General features: G+C 44.7%; 1 protein-coding gene across 1 annotated transcript in view; it reads right to left on the minus strand.

Annotated features, from left to right (window-relative positions):
* LOC132829006 (procathepsin L-like) overlaps positions 1-13,435 on the minus strand; it is a 31,114-nt gene extending 17,679 nt beyond the window's left edge. Inside the window, exons 1-3 of the mRNA XM_060846266.1 lie at positions 13,398-13,435; positions 9,078-9,213; positions 750-872 (exon numbers count right to left, since the gene is read on the minus strand). Coding sequence (XP_060702249.1) covers positions 750-872; positions 9,078-9,213; positions 13,398-13,420 — 282 coding nt within the window. The 5' untranslated portion in view covers positions 13,421-13,435. The remainder of the gene's footprint in view (positions 1-749; positions 873-9,077; positions 9,214-13,397) is intronic.
* Between the last annotated feature and the right edge of the window lie 5,741 nt (positions 13,436-19,176).

The raw sequence follows: 19,176 nt of genomic DNA on the forward strand, positions 1-19,176 counted from the left end.
CTTTTAAACATTAACATGACTGTACTGGGAGAGAAATCCAGCAAACCAATCCAGTTTATTGCTGAAGGTCTAGCTGATCTGATCTTTGGGCAGATCGTGATTTGGAGAGGTCATACTCCTGGCTCAGAAATGACAAGTCAGAGTTAACAGTTTCTTAATGCCACCATGACCAACTAAAGATCGGGAAAGATCAGGAAGCATAAATTATACTTAAAAGGCTCTTTAACTACAGTCAGTTAATATCAGGGGCAGGAGTGACCCTCACTCCTTTTTCAGTCCCTTGAGTGTTTTGAGCCTTAAAGGTTTCCAAAATTTACATCTTGTGACAATGGGTGCTGCCACTCCCTCACCCCAAATGCTGCCACTTTTAAAGGGCTGCGATATATTTCCTAACCTCTCAAACACTGAGCTCCCCGTCAGCAACTCCAAAAACTCCAGAATTTGGCCTCTGAAAGTCAAACAAGACTCCAGTATGAAAATTGAGCGGGTCTCGCGTCAATATCAGCAGCAGAACTGTCTCCATATCAACCATGGAGCTGACAGAGCTGACCACTCACCTGAGGGTAGCTGTTAAACACTGGGTAGTGAGAAGCATTCTGGGGGACATGGATGTCAAGTGCACTGCCCCTACTAATTCCCCCAATATGCAGTATAGGTTAAGGATTGATGTCTCACATCCACCAATGCTGGACTCTATCAGAGAAGCCAAACTACTTACTGTGACACACAACAATTGCATTTGTACTCACAAGATCTCCGAAGTGATTCATCCCCAGCTGGTACGTGTGCTTCCCCATCGAGTGCTCGAGATTATGAAGCTGAATTTGTTTCAAATGTTTCTCCCACACCATCCTTCTATAATTGCCTTCATCCTTAAAAGAGAAAATGAAATTGGTCATGTGAAACATAGTGGTTTTACATTCATAAAACTCTTTTAACGATTGAGGTATAGGTGCTGTTTAATCTTTGCACCCCTTCTCAGCCTTGAAATGTTCCTGTCCAGGCTTGGTAAACCCGGGAATAACCTGGTACCTCCAACCCCTTCTGGGGCACGGAGAGGGAAAGTGATGAGATATTCATAGCTTCAAAAGGAAAGGGAAGGTTGAAGGTTAAACACTAAACACTACTAGACACAAAGTAATCCCACATGAACAGACATATAACAGATTCCTGATGAAGGGCTTTTGCCTGAGACGTGGATTTCGCTGCTCGTTGGATGCTGCCTGAACTGCTGTGCTCTTCCAGCACCACTGATCCAGAGACATAGAACAGCCATGAGTACTAGTCCCTTTACATAAAGTTAAGCAATTATATTGTGACACGATAAATATTTTGAACATCTTGGGAATACACGTTCAAGCTGACTTGAAGTGAGATGGTCAAGAGGACAGTATACTAAAAGCAAATAAACAACTGTTCATGGTCAGAGCCCTCATGAAATTGCCTTACATGAACCATTACCCATTTACATTAGCTATATCTACATCTGACACTTCTCAGACACACAAACTGTCCACAATCCAGGAAAATTCACTGAGACTGATTTTTTGACCTCCAGACCCAAATGTACAACTGCATTGTTCAAGCCACAAAGTTCAAAATGCTGCAAACAACTGGAGTTAATAAGGGTCACTGATCCTGAAATGTTAACTTTATCTTCCCTCCACACATGCTGTCAGACCTGCTAAGTTTCTCCAGCAATTTCCGTCTGAGTTAACAATTATACTCAGCTTGGAAAATCCCTTGCACAGTCCACTCCTTTTCAGAATCCCACCACACCCAGAACAATCTTAGCAACTCAGAAAGTCAATTATATTCAAATGCTGAGGTGGGGAATGTTAGTGAGTAGCCCCATCCCATACATGGCCCAGGTCCTCAGAGAATTACATTGGTGGTGAAATGTTTGTGTACCTTAGTACCTGGAATGAAGTAATAACGTATTTGCTTGTGATTCTAAGATAATTCCAATCCAATTTTACTCTTCTTATGATCATCTATTCAACACTTCTCTATTACCTGCTGAATTTGTTTATGACTGCACAGTTGTTACAGTTTTGCATGTTTATAACCTGATTACTCAGCCCCAAAGTGGGACTCTTGCAATGCCCTGTGCAGGGAAAGTGAGCCAAAGGGTAAGATTTCGAACTCACTAAGGAATACGGTCCCAGCATGACTAAGCACATAAGAAAGTCTATAACGTATAAACTTTTAGCTTTATTTCTTTTTCTGCTTTATATTAAGAGTGACTGTAATGTTTAACGTTTAACTTTGTTCCTTGGTTCTTTCAACCTTGCTCTTAAGTCTTTGTACTTAGGTACTAAGAGTTGGATAGAGCTCTCAAAGATAGTGGAATCAAGGGTTATGGAGATAAGGCAGGAAGCAGATACTGATTAGGAATGATCAGCCATGATCATATTGAATGGCGGTGCAGGCTCGAAGGGCTGAATGGCCTACTCCTGCACCTATTGTCTATTGTCTACTTGAACATAAGATGATGCATATGCAGTGACATTATACACTTTTCACAGTAATCCTACACTTTTACACTTGAGTACACGTAACAATAAAGTCTAAATCTAAATGCAAAGTTTGGGAGAAGATTTGTAGCTCGGCTGCTCGTTGTTGTGATTCTGTTCGCCGAGCTGGGAATTTGTGTTGCAGACGTTTCGTCCCCTGTCTAGGTGACATCCTCAGAGCTTGGGAGCCTCCTGTGAAGCGCTTCTGTGATGATTCATCCGGCATTTATAGTGGTTTGTTTCTGCCGCAACACTACTATTATAGGACAAGCCAAACAGAGAACAGCCAGGGAATTCCTAGAGGCATTGCATTCATCCACAGATTCTATCAACAAGCATATCGACCTGGACCCAATATACCGACCACTGCAGCTGACAGCTGGAACTGATAACCGGAAGCAGCAGAGACAAACCACTATAAATGTCGGAGGAAACATCACAGAAGTGCTTCACAGGAGGCTCCCAAGCAGTGAGGATGTCACCCAGACAGGGGACGAAACGTCTGCAACACAAATTCCCAGTTCAGCGAACAGAATCTAAATCTAAATCTAAAATATACGAATTCTTCAATGTAACTAAGACCACAATTTGGCTTTCGGACTGCAAAGATGTTTCTTGAACAACACACCATTATTAATATAAATTGTTAATATAGAAGGGTGTGGAAGCTTTGGAAAAATTATAAGAAAGGAATAGGTTCATTAGGGATAGTCTCCACGGTTTAGTGAAGGGTAGGTTGTGCCTCACAAACCTTATTGAGTTCTTTGAGAAGGTGACCAAACAGGTGGGTGAGGGTAAAGTGGTGTATGTGGATATCAGTAAGGCGTTGATAAGATTCCCCACGGTAGGCTATTGCACAAAATACGGAGGCATGGGATTGAGGTGAATTGACAGTTTGGATCAGAAATTGGCCAGCTGAAAGAAGACAGAGGGTGGTGGTTAATGGGAAATGTTCATCTTGGAGTTCAGTTACTAGTGGTGTACTGCAAGGATAATTTTTGGGGTCACTGCTGTTTGTCATTTTTATAAATGACCTGGATGAGGGCATAGAAGGATGGGTTAGTAAATTTGTAGGTGACACTAAGGTCCATGGAGTTGTGGATAGTGCCGAAGGATGTTGTAGGTTACAGAGGGTCATAGATAAGCTGCAGAGCTGGGCTGAGAGGAGGCAAATGGAGTTTAATGCGGAAAAGTGTGAGGTGATTAACTTTGGAAGGAGTAACAGGAAAACAGAGGACTGGGCTAATGGTAAGATTCTTGGTAGTGTAGATGAGCAGAGTGATCTCGGTGTTGATGTACATAGATCCTGCAAGTTGCCACCCAGATTGATAGGGTTGTTAAGAAGGCATACAGTGTGTTAGCTTTTATTGATACAGGAATTGAGTTTTGGAGCCATGATGTCTTGCTGCAGCTGCACAAAACCCTGGTGTGGCCGCACTTGGAATATTGCGTACAGTTCTGGTCACCGCATTATAGGAAGGATGTGGAACTTTGAAAAGAGTTGAGAAGAGATTTACTAGGATGTTGCCTGGTATGGAGGGAAGGTCTTATGAGGAAAGGTTGAAGGACTTGAGGCTGTTTTTGTTAGAGAGAAGAAGGTTGAAAGGTGACTTAATTGAGGCACAAGATAATCAGAGGGTTAGATAGGGTGAACAGTGAGAGTCTTTTCCTCAGACAGTGATGCCTAGCACGAGGGGGCATAGCTTTAAATTGAGGGATGATAGATGTAGAACAGATGTCAGAGGTAGTTTCTTTATTCAGAGGGAAGTAGGGGCGTAGAACACCCTGCCTGCAAAAGTAGTAGACTCGCCAACTTTAAGGGCATTTTAATGGTCATTGGATAAACATATGGATGAAAATGGAATAGTGTAGGATAGATAGGCTTCAGATTGGTTTCACAGGTTGGCACAACATCAAGGGCTGAAGCGCCTGTACTGCGCTGTAATGTTCTATGTTCTATTACTTATGTTTATTTTACAGTTATAGCTTTTCTGCCAATTGCTGCCCCATTCAACGTTTGACATACATTTGCCCCCTGTTGAGACAATCACTAATGGTCTCGTCCCTGGTATGAGCTAACAATGGATTAGAGACCTGCTCTCGAGTTTTTCTCTTTAGCAACATCTATGGGAAGGAAATTGTGCATCTGTGTGGCTCAAGGACAAGACAGAGTTGAGATCAACTGTGATTTCCCCACAGTAAATTATCGCATCGGAACACCCCTTTGAAAAATGACTGCTTGAGTTATGCAAGTGCTAATAGAAACTGTAGCTTAGCAGCAGACAATCTGGGTCTTCAACAACAGAAAAAAACAAAGCTAAAAATAAAAAAAACACTTCCCTGTAGTTGCAACATATTCCTGGTTATTGTTACAGAGCCGTGCCTTAAATACACAGGGACTGAAAATCTGATACACCAAGCTCAATTTTTTTGGTAAAAAGTAAGGAAGTGAAACTACCTTTCAGCCACTTTATATTTTCCTGTTTGGCCAAATTCAAATGGGAACTGAGTTGTCAAAGAAAAAAAGCACCTTCTACAATACAAGGACAGTTTAGCATGTCTTCTTAAGATAATCTTCGAGGAGAAAGTGAGGTCTGCAGATGCTGGAGATCAGAACTGAAAATGCGTTGCTGGAAAAGCGCAGCAGGTCAGGCAGCATCCAAGGAACAGGAGACTCGACGTTTCGGGCATAAGCCCTTCTTCAGGAAAATGCTGCCTGACCTGCTGCACTTTTCCAGCAACATATTTTCACTTCTTAAGATAATGCCAACACCATATGAGATTTTGGAGAGGGGTTTATTTTGTTTGATGAAACTCTAGAATGTTCCAGGTAAGAACTTCGATGTTTGTCTGGTTACTAAAGCCAATTGTCCTCCCTATCCAATCTAAGCTGCACCAGTTGAGAGAGAGATGCCTACATGTGTTCATAGTGATTGGCTGCTTTTGTCCAGTACAGTGTGATCCTGAGGAAAGGATACATAAAAGCCAGCCATCCGACAGTCAGTCCCAACACATTCCCCACCTCCTTTAGGTTTCTCTCCTAGAGCAGGGAATAGAGGTGTGAAGCCAGGAAAACCCCTTCCATTTCAGGTTATGTTCTTACGCTGAGGCAGCGGTTGAGTAATAGCAGACCAGATCAGCCAAGGAGGTCTATGGACTGCATAGTGCCCTCACTAACCTGTGCCTGGGATTGAAGCCACAGAGGTATTACTGGAAACAGCCATCTCTTCCCAGTCCCAGAGACACCATCATGTCATGAATATCTGGTCAACCTCTGACTGCCTGGCAGCTCTTGGCAGGTCACTCGTTCAGACTTTGATCTCAGGCAAAGTCAGGTGTCCACTTAAGTACCACTTGATATAGTGGCCCTTCTTGAAAGGAGGTGTCCCAGGGCTCATGTTGCATCATATGCATTAAATAACACATTTGGTATCATCCTCACAACATGCTTTCCTACCTATCCTTGTACCGTCACCAAATTGAACTTCATATAATCAGTCCCTTCATCCAAGTCAGTGATCTAGTTCATAAACACTTTGAAGCTCCAGTAGCAATGGAGGCTCCTGCACTCCACCTGTTACTTCCTCGCGAACTTGAAAATGAAATCCCACCATGGGGGTAAGCTGACATTTTCAATTGATTTACAGAATCAGAATCATGGGCTAGTTACAGCATAAAATGTGATCATTCAACCCACTTCCACAGTGGCAGCTCTATGAATGAGCAACTCAGGTACTGTCCCACCTTCTGCCAGTATCCCTGCACCATCCATCCTTTATAAATAGTAATTAAATTCTCTCTTCAATGTTTCGAGTAAAACTCCCTCCACAACACACAGACTCTAAACACTCACTTCCTCATTTCACCATTGCTTCTTTTGACAAGTACTTTAGTTCTGAAATCATGAAGCTGTCACGTTGCTCAGGAAACCCAATGGTTTGTGAATGTCCCTTTAAAGAATCTTAAAGCTCCAGCTCTTTATGTGACATTAATGCCATTGTGGTAGACCACACTGTACCCATTCTCTGACCCAATCGGGCGTTTTTATCCCGTTGATCCCTTCCCAGTGATTCCAATCTCCTGTTGGTGTGTCGGTCTCCCTGCTTAACCCTGTTTGGGCCCAGTATGTGACCCAGCCACAAGGCCCAGTGAGGATCATGGTGGCAGTGGTGTCGGTGGAGGCAAGATGGTGCTGGAGAGTGATGACACTATACAACACTTCTCTTTGTGTTTTGTAACAAACGATACATGACAATAGATTAAATTAAATAAAATAACTTTAAACTGTTGGCTGAACTGATCTAGGAAGCCACTATGAACAATCAGGGCTGGATGATAAATACCCGGCAACACCCATATTCTGACAATTACAAACTGATAAAGATCGGACATAATGCTGCAGGTAACAACACAGTAATACAGCCTCTGTGTAAATTCGGTTTGGTGTTCACTAATATTTCCAAAACACACAAACTAGTGGCAGAACTTGAGCCTGCTCCACCATTCAGTAAGATCATATCTGTCATAAGTGTGGTCTCAATTCCACATTCTCCTCCACTCTGATAACCTTCATTTCCTTGTTTTGCAAGAATCTATCCACCTCTGCTCAAGAGCTGCTCCCATGGGCTCTTTAGGAAGGGTGTTCCACTGCCTTATCACCCTCACAGAGGGAAATATTCTCCTCCTTTCTGTCTTCAATGGGAGTCCCTTATTTTAAACAGGGACCTCCAATTCTAAATTCTCCCATATAAGGAAGCATCTTCGCCACATTAATGCAGTAAAAGAATCTTATACACTTTAATCAAGACACCTTCTATTGGGTGGCATGGTGGATCAGTGGTTAGCACTGCTGCCTCATAGCACCAGGGAGCAGCATTAATTCCCAACTCGGGTGACTGTGTGGAGTTTGCACATTCTCCCCATGTCTGCATGGGTGTGCTCCGGTTTCCTCCCCCAATCCAAAAGTGTGCAGATTAGGGTGAATTGGCCATGCTAAATTGCCCATAGTGTTAGGTACATTAGTCAGGGGAATACATCTGAGTGGTTGCTCTTCGGAGGGTCGGTGTGGACTTATTGGGGCAAAGTGTCTGTTTCCCTACTGTAGGAAATCAAATTTATTTTTCTGAAGACCGGTCTCTCCTCATGAAGACAACCCTTTCAGTCCTGATATTAATCTATTTTCTCTGAATTGCTTTCAACACATTAAAATTCTTCCTCTGCCACCCCTAGGGCTTTGAGTAAACTTGCTGTTTCACACTGAGCTGATGGTTAGATAAATGCATGAATAGGAAAGGGTTTGCAGGGATATAGACGAGGAGCAGGCAGTAGGGACTAATTTAATTTGGGATTATGGTCAGCACGGGCTGGCTTGTCTAAAGGGTCTGTTTTCGTGCTGTATGACTCTATGATGCAGCCTGGAACTTTATATACTCCTCGATTACCTTCCACCCATGAGGGAAGATTACAAATAGAAAAAGACTTGCCTGTCCAACTTTAAGTAGAGCTTCATTTAAACCGCTGGCCCTGCAGGGAGCTTTAAATGGGGGTAACTCTCCCCCCCCCCCTCCCTGCCCCGTGTCAAATATGAGATAAGTTAAGATAATAGTGAGGAGTTGTGAATTTTACTTTATGGAATATAGACATTGCTGGCAAGGCTGGCATTTGTTACCCAACCAAAGTGGTCCTTGACCATTTCAGAGAGCAGTTCACAGTCAACCACATTATCGTGGCTGTGGACTCACATGTAGGCCAGGTCAGGTCAGGATGGCAGATTTCCTGCCCAAAAGGACATTAGTGATTCAGATTAGTGAATCATTACTAGAGTTCATGAGTATTAGATGGGTGCCGTTAGATGTGCTCTTAATTCCAGATTTTACTGAGTTCACATTTCACCATCTGCCATGGTGGGATTCGAACCCATATCGCACTGTGCTGAGCTGCCACAATGCAGGCCTTTCCATACCTCCATTGTGGAGAGCTCGCCTGGCCCAATGTGATACATAACCATCAAAGCAACTCTCCCAGGCCCAGAAAGTGAAAAATTAACAACGAGGATTCTAGAAATAATAGAATATGTTGAATAAAGAGAAGAACAATGTCACTCCTTCTTTTATCATCACTGGCTACCTTGGATTTAGTCATGGGAGCGAGACATAGTTTCTGAGTAAGGGTATTTATAGAAACCCGACAGTGCGGAAGCAGGACATTGAGCCCAACAAGTACATACTGACCCTTCGAAGAGTAACCCATTCTCCTGCATTTACCCTTGACTAATGCACCTAACCTTCACATCCCTGAACACTACGGGCAATTTAGCATGGCCAATACACCTAACCTGCACATCTTTGGACTGCAGGAGGAAACCAGAGCACACGGAGGAAACCCATGCAGACACAGGGAAAATGTGCAAACTCCACACAGACAGTCGCCTGAGACTGGAATCAAACCCGAGTCCCTGGCGCTGTGAGGCAGCAGTGCTAACCACTGAGCCACTGTGCTGCCTATTGTCCTAAATAGTCAGAGATTGGATTCAGGCTGAAGTTCCTGTTTTAAATCACTTACCTCAGCATACTCTTTATTGTGAAATGACTTCCAGTTCAACCAAGCTTCATCCAATGAAGGTTCAAATGTATGCACAAAGGCAACAGCGAGGAAGGGCAGCAAGCAAATGGAAAAGGAGGTCTTCATTGTGTTTAACCTAAATAGAATTCACACACAATTATCAGCGAGAGATGGTCAACAACTATTCATGTACATTCCTTTGGAATGAAATGCTTGAGAGAGATTTCAGTTTGTATCTAATGCTATCAAATTCATAGAGTGCGGATAGAGGCCATTCAGCCAATCAAGTCTGTACCAACCCTCCAAAGAGCATTCCACCAAGACCCACCCCATCCCTCGTTTAACCATGGCTAATCCACTGAGGTTGCATATCCCTGGACACTGCAGGGCAATTTAGCGTGGTCAATCTAACTAAACTGCACATCCTTTGAACTGTGGGAGGAAACCCCACGCAGACTTGGGGAGAATGTGCAAACTCCACACAGACAGCCACCCGAGGGTGGAATCAACCCTGGAACCTTGGTGTTGTAATGGAGCAGTGCTAACCACTGAGCCACTGTGTTTGTGACTGCTTTGTTCTAATCTCTAAGGCAAAGAAACTCAGTTCTTATATGGTGCATCTACATTAAACAGCAGTTTCAGTACATATGAATGAGGTGGTACTGCAAGTTGTTATTGTAGCTATTGTGCCCCCTGTTACGATCCCAGCTGATGGCGATACTGGACAAGTCAGATCCCAGAATGAAACCCGGGTTAACACTGTGGATCAGACATTTTATTGTTTGCAGTTGGTTACCATAATATCTAGCATCAAATCAAATGAAGAATTTCCTTGTACTGAGAGTAATGTGAATGTAGAACATGCTGTCACATGATATGTTCACAGCAGTTTGTATTCAAGCATTCTAAGAGAGGTGCAAGCAGAAGGAAGTAAAATTTAAATAGGGCAGGATTGGAGGACACCACAGTGTGGGTGTATAGTCGTGTGCAGTATAAACACCAGCACAGAACTGATTGAGACAATGTCCTTCCTCCTTCTACCCACACAGGGACAGAGGACTGCAGGAAGGAAGGGGTGTATGCACTGTCACAGTGTTTGAGCAACTTTTAGTCATCCACCTTAACATCTCCATTATGTGCCTTAATACCTAGTTTTGGTTTGTTAACACTCCTGCAGTTTTGTGAGTTGTTTTAAAAGGTTCTGTTCTAATATTATTCTAGTTAAAAGGTGTTCAAAGATTGAGACAAGAATCAAGTCATTATCTGAGAGAAGGAAACCAAACAGGTTTGGATTGGAATTACCCTTCCAATACATACCAAACCTGCCAGATACCAGTTTAACAACAAGGTTGTTTTCAACAGAATCTGAGATGCAAATATTTGTTGGCAGTTTTCGCATGTTTGAGACTATCAAAGAAAATGTGGCACCTTTAAAATTGGTGCTAATAAGAACAAAGTGGTTAAACCACCTTAAAATGGAATCAAAACTTTAACTGTGATTATTAAGCCAAGTTTTTTGAAAATTAAGTCCAAATTACCCATTGTATAATCATCAACAACAGGATAGAGTGTAACAGTAGATAAAATAGTGATGGTTCGACATCTGTTAATAGTCATGGAAACTTCTGAAACAAAACATTCACTTTCTCAATAGAATCTAACCATTCTCACAAAATGCTCACACATTGTTATCTGGGCAGAAAACCTCAGACCAGACTCATTCTAACTTACTCGGTATGATATAACATTGCAAAGAAACTAGCCTATGTGTTGTTACAGCAGGAAACCAGTACAAATGGACTAACAGCAAAACCTTACAACTAACCGACCAGATTCCTGCACTCTGCTCAAATGTTGTAGAGTGCTTGCTGGCTCTTGCAAGTAAAGATAAAATCAAGAAATCATCTGAACAAATGATTGCAGTGGTTCATGCAGATTTATCCATATCTCAGTTCTGAAAACTCAAAATGTTAACTCTGCTTTCTCTCTACAGATGCTGCCAGACCTGCTGAGTTGCCCCAGCAATTTCTGTTTTTGGTTCCGATTTCCAGCATCTTGTTTTTTTCAGAAACCTATTTATTCCCCCGAATATTCAAAAGCCGACCATTCTCCTGAGTTAAAGTCTTCTCAATTTCTAATTAAAATGTATTTCTTGCAACGAGGATATTTTGCATATTAATAAGAACATTGGCATTGTCCATTCAATGGAGCAAATCATCCCAAGGTATTTCATGGGAGAGTTTTTTTTCTCTAGATAACATCTTTGATTAGTCAACGGTCTGCAAATCATAGTTTATGTGCTTTTCGTAACGAAGGTAGGCCCCCAATCGAATTCAGCTGGAACACGGATTGAACCCATTTGTAACTGGCCTTATATTGGACCATGTACCAACCTACGGTGGGAATATAAATGGACCAAATAAACCGGCTGTCTTTTCAGTCACCAAGGCTTGAAGCTCTGGAACTGATTCTTTGCCTCCCTTTCTTTGGTCCCGACTCTCTCTAAAATGAATCTCACTGACTAATCACTTGGTTGGTGACGTTAATACCACCTTATGGGGCTGGAGAAGTGTGATGGGCATTTAACTACATTTAAAGGTGCTTTATAAATACAAGCTGGTGTTGTTTTGCCCCATTACAGTACTCGGTTCAGTGATAAACAGCACCATAATTGAGCTCGAGTGAAGTTCAAAATGCAACTTCTTCCTTGGATCTTAAGAAAAGGCACAGCCATTCACTCAACACCCCCAATTATACCAACACAATGTTCCACACTCCGATATACAGTCCCAAGGCCCTACAGCTGGATATACTGACCCCAGGCCCCACACTCCGGCATAACAGTACACCCTTTGTCCCCTCCCCTTATTGTCCATAACCTGTACCTGATGCCCCAGTACACTACCTTAAACTTTATGTCCCATACTTGTAACTATCTAGACTTGGCACCTACTTGTACACCCACGATCAGCTCCCTTGTACTCAATGTGGCCAATGTATCAAACCAGTAGTGTACAAACCCAACAGTGTACCCGGGGACAGGGGCAGATCCTGGGGACAGTGACCGGGGACGGGGGGCAGATCCTGGGACAGTGCCCAGGGACAGGGGACAGATCCTGGGGACATTAGATTAGATTAGATTACTTACAGTGTGGAAACAGGCCCTTCGGCCCAACAAGTCCACACCGACCCGCCAAAGCGCAACCCACCCATACCCCTACATTTACCCCTTACCTAACACTACGGGCAATCTAGCATGACCAATTCACCTGACCCACACATCTTTGGACTGTGGGAGGAAACCAGAGCACCCGGAGGAAACCCACGCAGACACGGGGAGAACGTGCAAACTCCACACAGTCAGCTGCCTGAGTCAGGAATTGAACCCGGGTGCCGGGGGACAGGGGACAGATCTGGGGACAGTGCCCACGGACGAGGGGGAGGGAGGGGGGGCAGATCCTGGGGACAGTACCGGGGTGGGGGGCAGATCCTGGGGACAGTACCCGGGGACAGGGGACAGATCCTTGGGGCCCAAGGGACAGGGGACAGATCCTGGGGACAGTACCCGGGGACAGGGGACAGATCCTGGGGACAGTGCCCAGGGACAGATTCTGGGGACAGTGCCCAGGGACAGGGGACAGATCCTGGGGGCAGTGCCCAGGGACAGGGGGCAGATCCTAGGAACAGTACCCGGGGGTAGCTGAGGGACCTGGATGCCCCCTCGGAGCCCGTCCATTCTGCCCTGAAACTCTTGAATTACTCCGGCGGCGCGGGAGCTCGTTCGGCCCGTCTTTCCTGGACTGGCTCCTCAAACACACAAAAAAACCCAGAGTGAAAGGGGGCGGAGTGCTCCCCAAAACACACAGCATTATCCCAGAGACCATACCCCTCTATGAAACCCTTACCTCTCTCTCTCTCTCTCCTGTGTGTTGCAACCTGCTGCAGACACTGGTTCCCAGTCACCAGTTGCTGGGTTTTAACGCTCTCTCCCTCTCTCTGTGTGACTCCTCCCGAGCTGACTCCGCTCCCTGGGACCGCTGGGCGCTGCTCTTGCGAAATATTCGCTCCCTTCCAAGTGGAACAGCCCTTGGTACAAAGATTCCTCTTTCTGACTTGGCCCTTGCCCGAAATTGTCCCGAGCACAACCCGCTGGTTCCTGTTTCACTTTCACACACACGCTGCGTTAACAGGAAGCCCCTGAGATTTCTCTCTCTCTCTCTCTCTGAGAAACCTTCAGATTCTGATAGTAACGAAAGGATTACACTAACTGATGTACCGAGAAAAAAGAAACATAGGAATTGAAACATTTAATTTCCATACCATTTTTTGTGCTCTCCACACATTTATTCAAGGGTCTCTAAGTCACTCGACACCACTTTAAATTCCAACAGTGACTCGGATGAATTACAGCGAATGGTCATTCCCCATTCCCTGTTTTATATTCAGGGCCCTCAATGAGTTGGGTCTTAAAGCTGAAAGATACTTCACTTCAATCGATTCCAAGATCTGACCATCTAATCCCATAGATCCCACCCTCCTTGTGAAGACCCTGCGGCAACAGATTATGAAATTCAATGAAACCAAGTTTTCCCTGAGTCTGTACAGTAGACCCTGCACGGTTCCCATGAAGGAGAACTTCACCCTGGAGATCACAGACTCCATGGAGAGACAGCAAACTAATGCTTCAGGTCGAGGTGACTGTCCTGGAGTTAGCTTGCTCTCTCACCCTGGATGTCTGACCCACTGTGACCTCTAATTCTCAGGGTTAACACAGACAAATGGGACTAGTTTAGTTGGGAAAACCTGGTTGGTATGGACACGTTGGGCCGAAGGGTCTGCTGTGCTGTATGACTCTATGACAAAACAAAGAGCCAACTTAAGGTCTACCAATATCAATGAATTATGATTAGACAACTCTGCTCTGGTGTATGAGGGTACATGACCTTCAGAGCAGTGTTCACTTCCTCAGTGCCACTTTGGTTCCTGCTGTTGTTCTCCATAATACTCCTCTGAGCACCTCTCTCCCACTTAGAGTCACACAGTCAGAGAAATGTACAGCACGGAAACAGACCCTGGTCCATGCCGACCAGATATCCCACCCAATCTAGTCCCACCTGCCAGCACCTGGCCCATATCCCTCCAAACACTCCCTTTTCATATACCCATCCAGATGCCTCTTAAATGTTGCAATTGTACTAACCTCCACCACTTCCTCTGGCAGCTCATTCCATACATGTACCACCCTCTGTGTGGAAAAGTTGCCTATTAGGTCTCTTTTATATCTTACCCCTCTCACCCTAAACCTATGCCCTCTAGTTCTGGACTCCCCAACCCCAGGGAAATGATTTTGCCTATTTACCCTCTGCGTGCCCCTCATGATTTTGTAAACCTCTATAAACTCACCCCTCAGCCTCCAACGCTCCAGGGAAAACAGCCCCTGACTAGTCAGCCTCTCCCTATAGCTCAAATCCTCCAACCCTGGCAACATCCTTATAAATCTTTTCTGAACCCTTTCAAGTTTCACAGCATCTTTCCGATAGGAAGGAGACCAGAATTGCATGCAATATTCCAACAGTGACCTAACCAATGTCCTGTACAGCCGCAACATGACCTCCCAACTCCTGTACTCAATACTCTGACTAATAAAGGAAAGCATACCAAAGCATTCTTCACTATCCTATCTACCTGCGATTCCACTTTCTGAATGTCATTCCTACCATCTGCCCTGCCATTAACTCCATGATTCAGAATAGACTCCACTTCCATCACCCCTTCAAACTGCCTTAACCTCCAAGCAGTTTGACTTTAGAATGAGATGTCAGCTTCACATTGGCTCAGGTGGGTTTCTGAAGGTTTCAGAGCTACCACCCACAGCTTTGTATAAACCATTTCAAATCACAGAGCCCCTACAGCACAGAAAGAAAGAAAGGCTTTAATAGACTGGGGCTTTTATCGTTGGAGTGTAGGAGGTGGAGAGGAGACCTTGCAGAATTTTTACAAAATCGTGAGGGGTACAGATAGAGTTAATGGTAGTTGTCTTTTCCCTTTAATGGGAGGATTTCAAGATTACATGCACATTTTTAAGATGAGAGGAAAGATTCGCAAAAGACATGGGGTTTTGTTTTTACACAGAGTTTGTGTGTGGAATGAACTTCCTGAGGAAGTGCTGGATGTGGGCACAATTGCAATGTTTAAAAGTATTTTGGATAAGTACACAAATAGGAAAGGTTTGGAAGGATATGGGCCAGGAGCAGACCGGTGGGACTAGTTTAATTTGAGATTATGTTCAGCGTGGACTGGTTGGACCAAAGGGTGTGTTTCCGTGCTGTATGATTCCCTATTCTCTGAATATTCCCATGCAGATCCAGCCCCCTCATCCCAGCATTGACAATAGATGATTGACCTCTCCTGATAATCCTACAGATCCCTAGCCTTCACATTTGGGCGGCACGGTGGCACAGTGGTTAGCACTGCTGCTTCACAGCGCCAGAGACTCGGGTTCAATTCCCGACTCAGGCGACAGACTGTGTGGAGTTTGCACATTCTCCCCGTGTCTGCGTGGGTTTCCCCCGGGTGCTCCAGTTTCCTCCGACGGGTCAGGTGAATTGGCCATGCTAAATTGCCCGTAGTGTTAGATAAGGGGTAAATGTAAGGGTATGGGTGGGTTGCGCTTTGGCGGGTCAGTGTGGACTTGTTGGGCCGAAGGGCCTGTTTCCACATTGTAAGTAATCTAATCTAATCAAACGTTCCCTAGTCACTGTGAACAATTTAGCATGGCCAGTCCACCTAACCTCCACACCTCTGGGAGAAAACCCAGACACACATGGGAAGAACATGCAAACTCTAAACAGACAGTCACCCGTGGATAGGATCAAACCTGGGTCCCAGGCGCTGTGATGATGATTGGTGACAAACTTCAGCCAACAGGAAAAAACATTTCTAGATCTTTTTATGTAATTGTGCAGACTTGTAACGGAACACAGCTCACAGATGCCATTAAATAAATGAGGTGTTTGAATTATCCCTCTAGAATATGCTGCCCTAATGACACTGCTTTGCAATTGCACTTGAGTCTTGTGTAACTTCTTCAGAGCTGTTTCAGACCTGCATGGGTTCTCTCTCGGGTCATATAGATTTTGCTTACATTTCCCACCAATTCATAGTTTCGAATCAGTCCGTGAGGTTGCTAAAATTTCCAGTGAGAGCAGCTTGAGATGTTTCCTCACAGCTTAGCTTGTGGTCCCAACGGCTGCTGACTCAAACTATCCCACTGCTGATCTCGAAGCCTGCAGTGTGTGAACAAAGTGAAATGGGTTTTCAATCATATGATGTGTCAGCAGACACAATTTTTCTTTTATTGCAAAACCAAGTTCACGTCACGATCTATTTTAAAGAGGAAGTTTATCTCATAAGATGCTGAGGTTCTGATATTTTCACCAACGTAACACAGCATTTGGTCTCTTTCTCATCCCCAACATCCTTCCTCCTTCTCATCACTGGGGACTGTGCCTTCAGTTGCCTAGACCCAGTCTCTGGAATTCCCTCTTTACCCCTCTCCCCTTCTTTGTCCCCCTTTACAATGCTCTTGAAACCTACTCTTTTGATGAAGATATTGTCCTTGGATATGTCTCCTCCTTTAGCTCGCTATTCAAATTTAATCCAATGAAGGATGAGGCATTCATGAGACACTCTCCGATGTTAAAGGGGTTATATAAATTCAAGTTGTTGTTGTTGTTGTTGTGTCCTACCCAAGGCCCAATGATCTGATATGAGCAGTGTTGATGTTGTAAATATATCCAGCACCCCTGATAAAGGGCTGTTAGTGGTGAAGTGCGTGAGGACGGCATTAGCATCAACCATAATTCTCTCAATATCCATAACACTCAATGTTGGTGGCCATTTTGGTTTCTTCATTCATTCACAGGATGTGGTCATCACTGTTTGGGTTTCTATTGTCATCCCCAAATGCTCAGGAGGTGGCGCTGGTGAGTTGATTTCTTGAATGACTGCAGTCCTTAGGATTCAAGTTAGACCCGCAGCGCTGTTCAGAAGGGAATTGGAGGGTTTGGACCCAACAATGGTGAAGGAATGGCAGGCATTGGTTCTAAAGCAGAGTAGTGAGTAGTTTGGAGGGGAACGGGCAGCTAGTGGTGTACCCATGTATCTGCTGTCCTTGTCCTACTAGCTACAGGGACAAGCCACCTCTGGAGTGTCCTGAGAGGAGATTTCTGAGGGGCCTTTGTGTGGTTCTTCCCCTGGTTGGGTATTTCCTGGCACCAGCTGGCCTCTTTGTGAGGAAGGGGCAACCCGGTGGCATGGGTGAGGACCAATAGCGTGTCTCCAGCAGACTGTGAGGGTATTGAACCTGGCTCTCCATTGGCATCATGGTCACATGTTCACAGCAGATGGGTTCCCCACAGCGTAACAGCACTCCTGCAGCTCCTGAGCAATAAGCTCCATTGTGTCTCATACTTCTATCTGCTCCTCTGTGCTTGGAGATTACCAATACCATAGAGTGCTCTCCTGCCTGGACCTGAGCAGGAGCCTGGTCCCTGGCAGTCCTCCAAGTGGCAGCGACCTGGGGCATTTCCTCCGTGGCCAACTGCGAAATTGGTAGCGCTCACCAGCTAATGCTTCCACACTCATTGAGGCCTCAGTATCTGAGCTGGTGAAGGGCCCAGGGGGCAGCATTGCCAATGTTTCCCCTGGTCAGGAGCAGCGAGCCTGACAGGGTTGGGGTGGGGGGGTTAATGTGAGAGTTATGGTGGGATGAATACTGGTTCTTACTGGGTTGGAATATCAGAACATTGGAATTAGGGGCAGGAGTAAGCAATACAGCCCTATGTGCCCCATTCTGTCATTTAGCCTGATCATGGCTGATTTTATCCTGGAGTGAACTCTATCTTCCTGCCTACTCTCATTGGTCCTTTATCCCACTTCTCATCAAAAACATGTCTATTACTTTGTTGAAACTGTTGGTTGATTCTGCTCCCACTGTTGTCTGAGGCATTGAATTCCACAGGTTCACAACCCTCTGAGAGAAGCAGTTTCTCCACATCTTAGCTCTGAACCAACCTCCTGTCATTCCATGTCTTTGACCTCTTGGTCAAGACTGTCCCACAATGGGGGAGGGGTGGGGGGGGTCTTCTATTCAACATCCACCTTATCAATCCCCTTTAGCATTTTGTACATCTCATCAGATCCTCCTTGTTCTTCTGAATTCCAGCAAATACTAGCCCGAGTTATACAACAGCTCCTCAAACGACAGCCTTTTCATCCCTGGAATCAATCTGGTGACTCTACCCTGAACTGTCTCCAATGCCACCACATCCCTCCAGGCTTGGAGGGCTGAAGGGCCTGTTCCTGGGCTGTAAATTTTCTTTTTTCTTTGTTCTATCCCTCCTCAGGTAAGAAGACCAAAGCTGCATTCAATATTCCAAGTGTGGTCTGACCAACACCACATATAACTGTATCAACATGTCTTTACTTTTATAACCCAGTCCTTTTGCAATAAACGCCAGGATTCTATCTGCCTTTCTTATTACACTTGCACCTGGATGATGTTGGAGTTGATAGGCCCCATTGTGATTCATGTGACCACATCTTTAGCAAGTGTTGGTTGTTTGAGGAACTCCAGCTCAGTGTTGATGAACTGGAATCTGAGCTTCAAACATTGCGACACATCAGGGACAGGGAGAGTTACCTGGACCCTGTGTTTCAGAATGTAGTCACAACCCTGAGGTAAACTTCTGGTTGTCCTGCTTTAGGAAGGATATCATTAAATTGGATGGGTTCAGAAAGATTTATCAAGCTGTTGCCAAGACTGGAGGGTTTGAAACATAAGGAGAGGCTGGATAGGCTGGGACTTTTTTCACTGGAGTGTAGGAGGTTGAGGGTTGACCTCATAGAGATTTATAAAATCATGAGGGGTACAGATAAATTAGAGAGCAAAAATCCTTTCCCTAAGGTGAGAGGAGAAAGGTTTAGAAGGGACCAGAGGGGCAACGTTTCTGCATGGACATTGTTTGTACTTGGAATGAACTACTGGAGGAAGTGGTAGTTGGGGGTACAGTTACAACATTTAAAAGACATTTGGAAA

The sequence above is a fragment of the Hemiscyllium ocellatum genome, chromosome 28 (assembly GCF_020745735.1).
Source record: "Hemiscyllium ocellatum isolate sHemOce1 chromosome 28, sHemOce1.pat.X.cur, whole genome shotgun sequence".
Lineage (NCBI taxonomy): Eukaryota > Metazoa > Chordata > Chondrichthyes > Orectolobiformes > Hemiscylliidae > Hemiscyllium > Hemiscyllium ocellatum.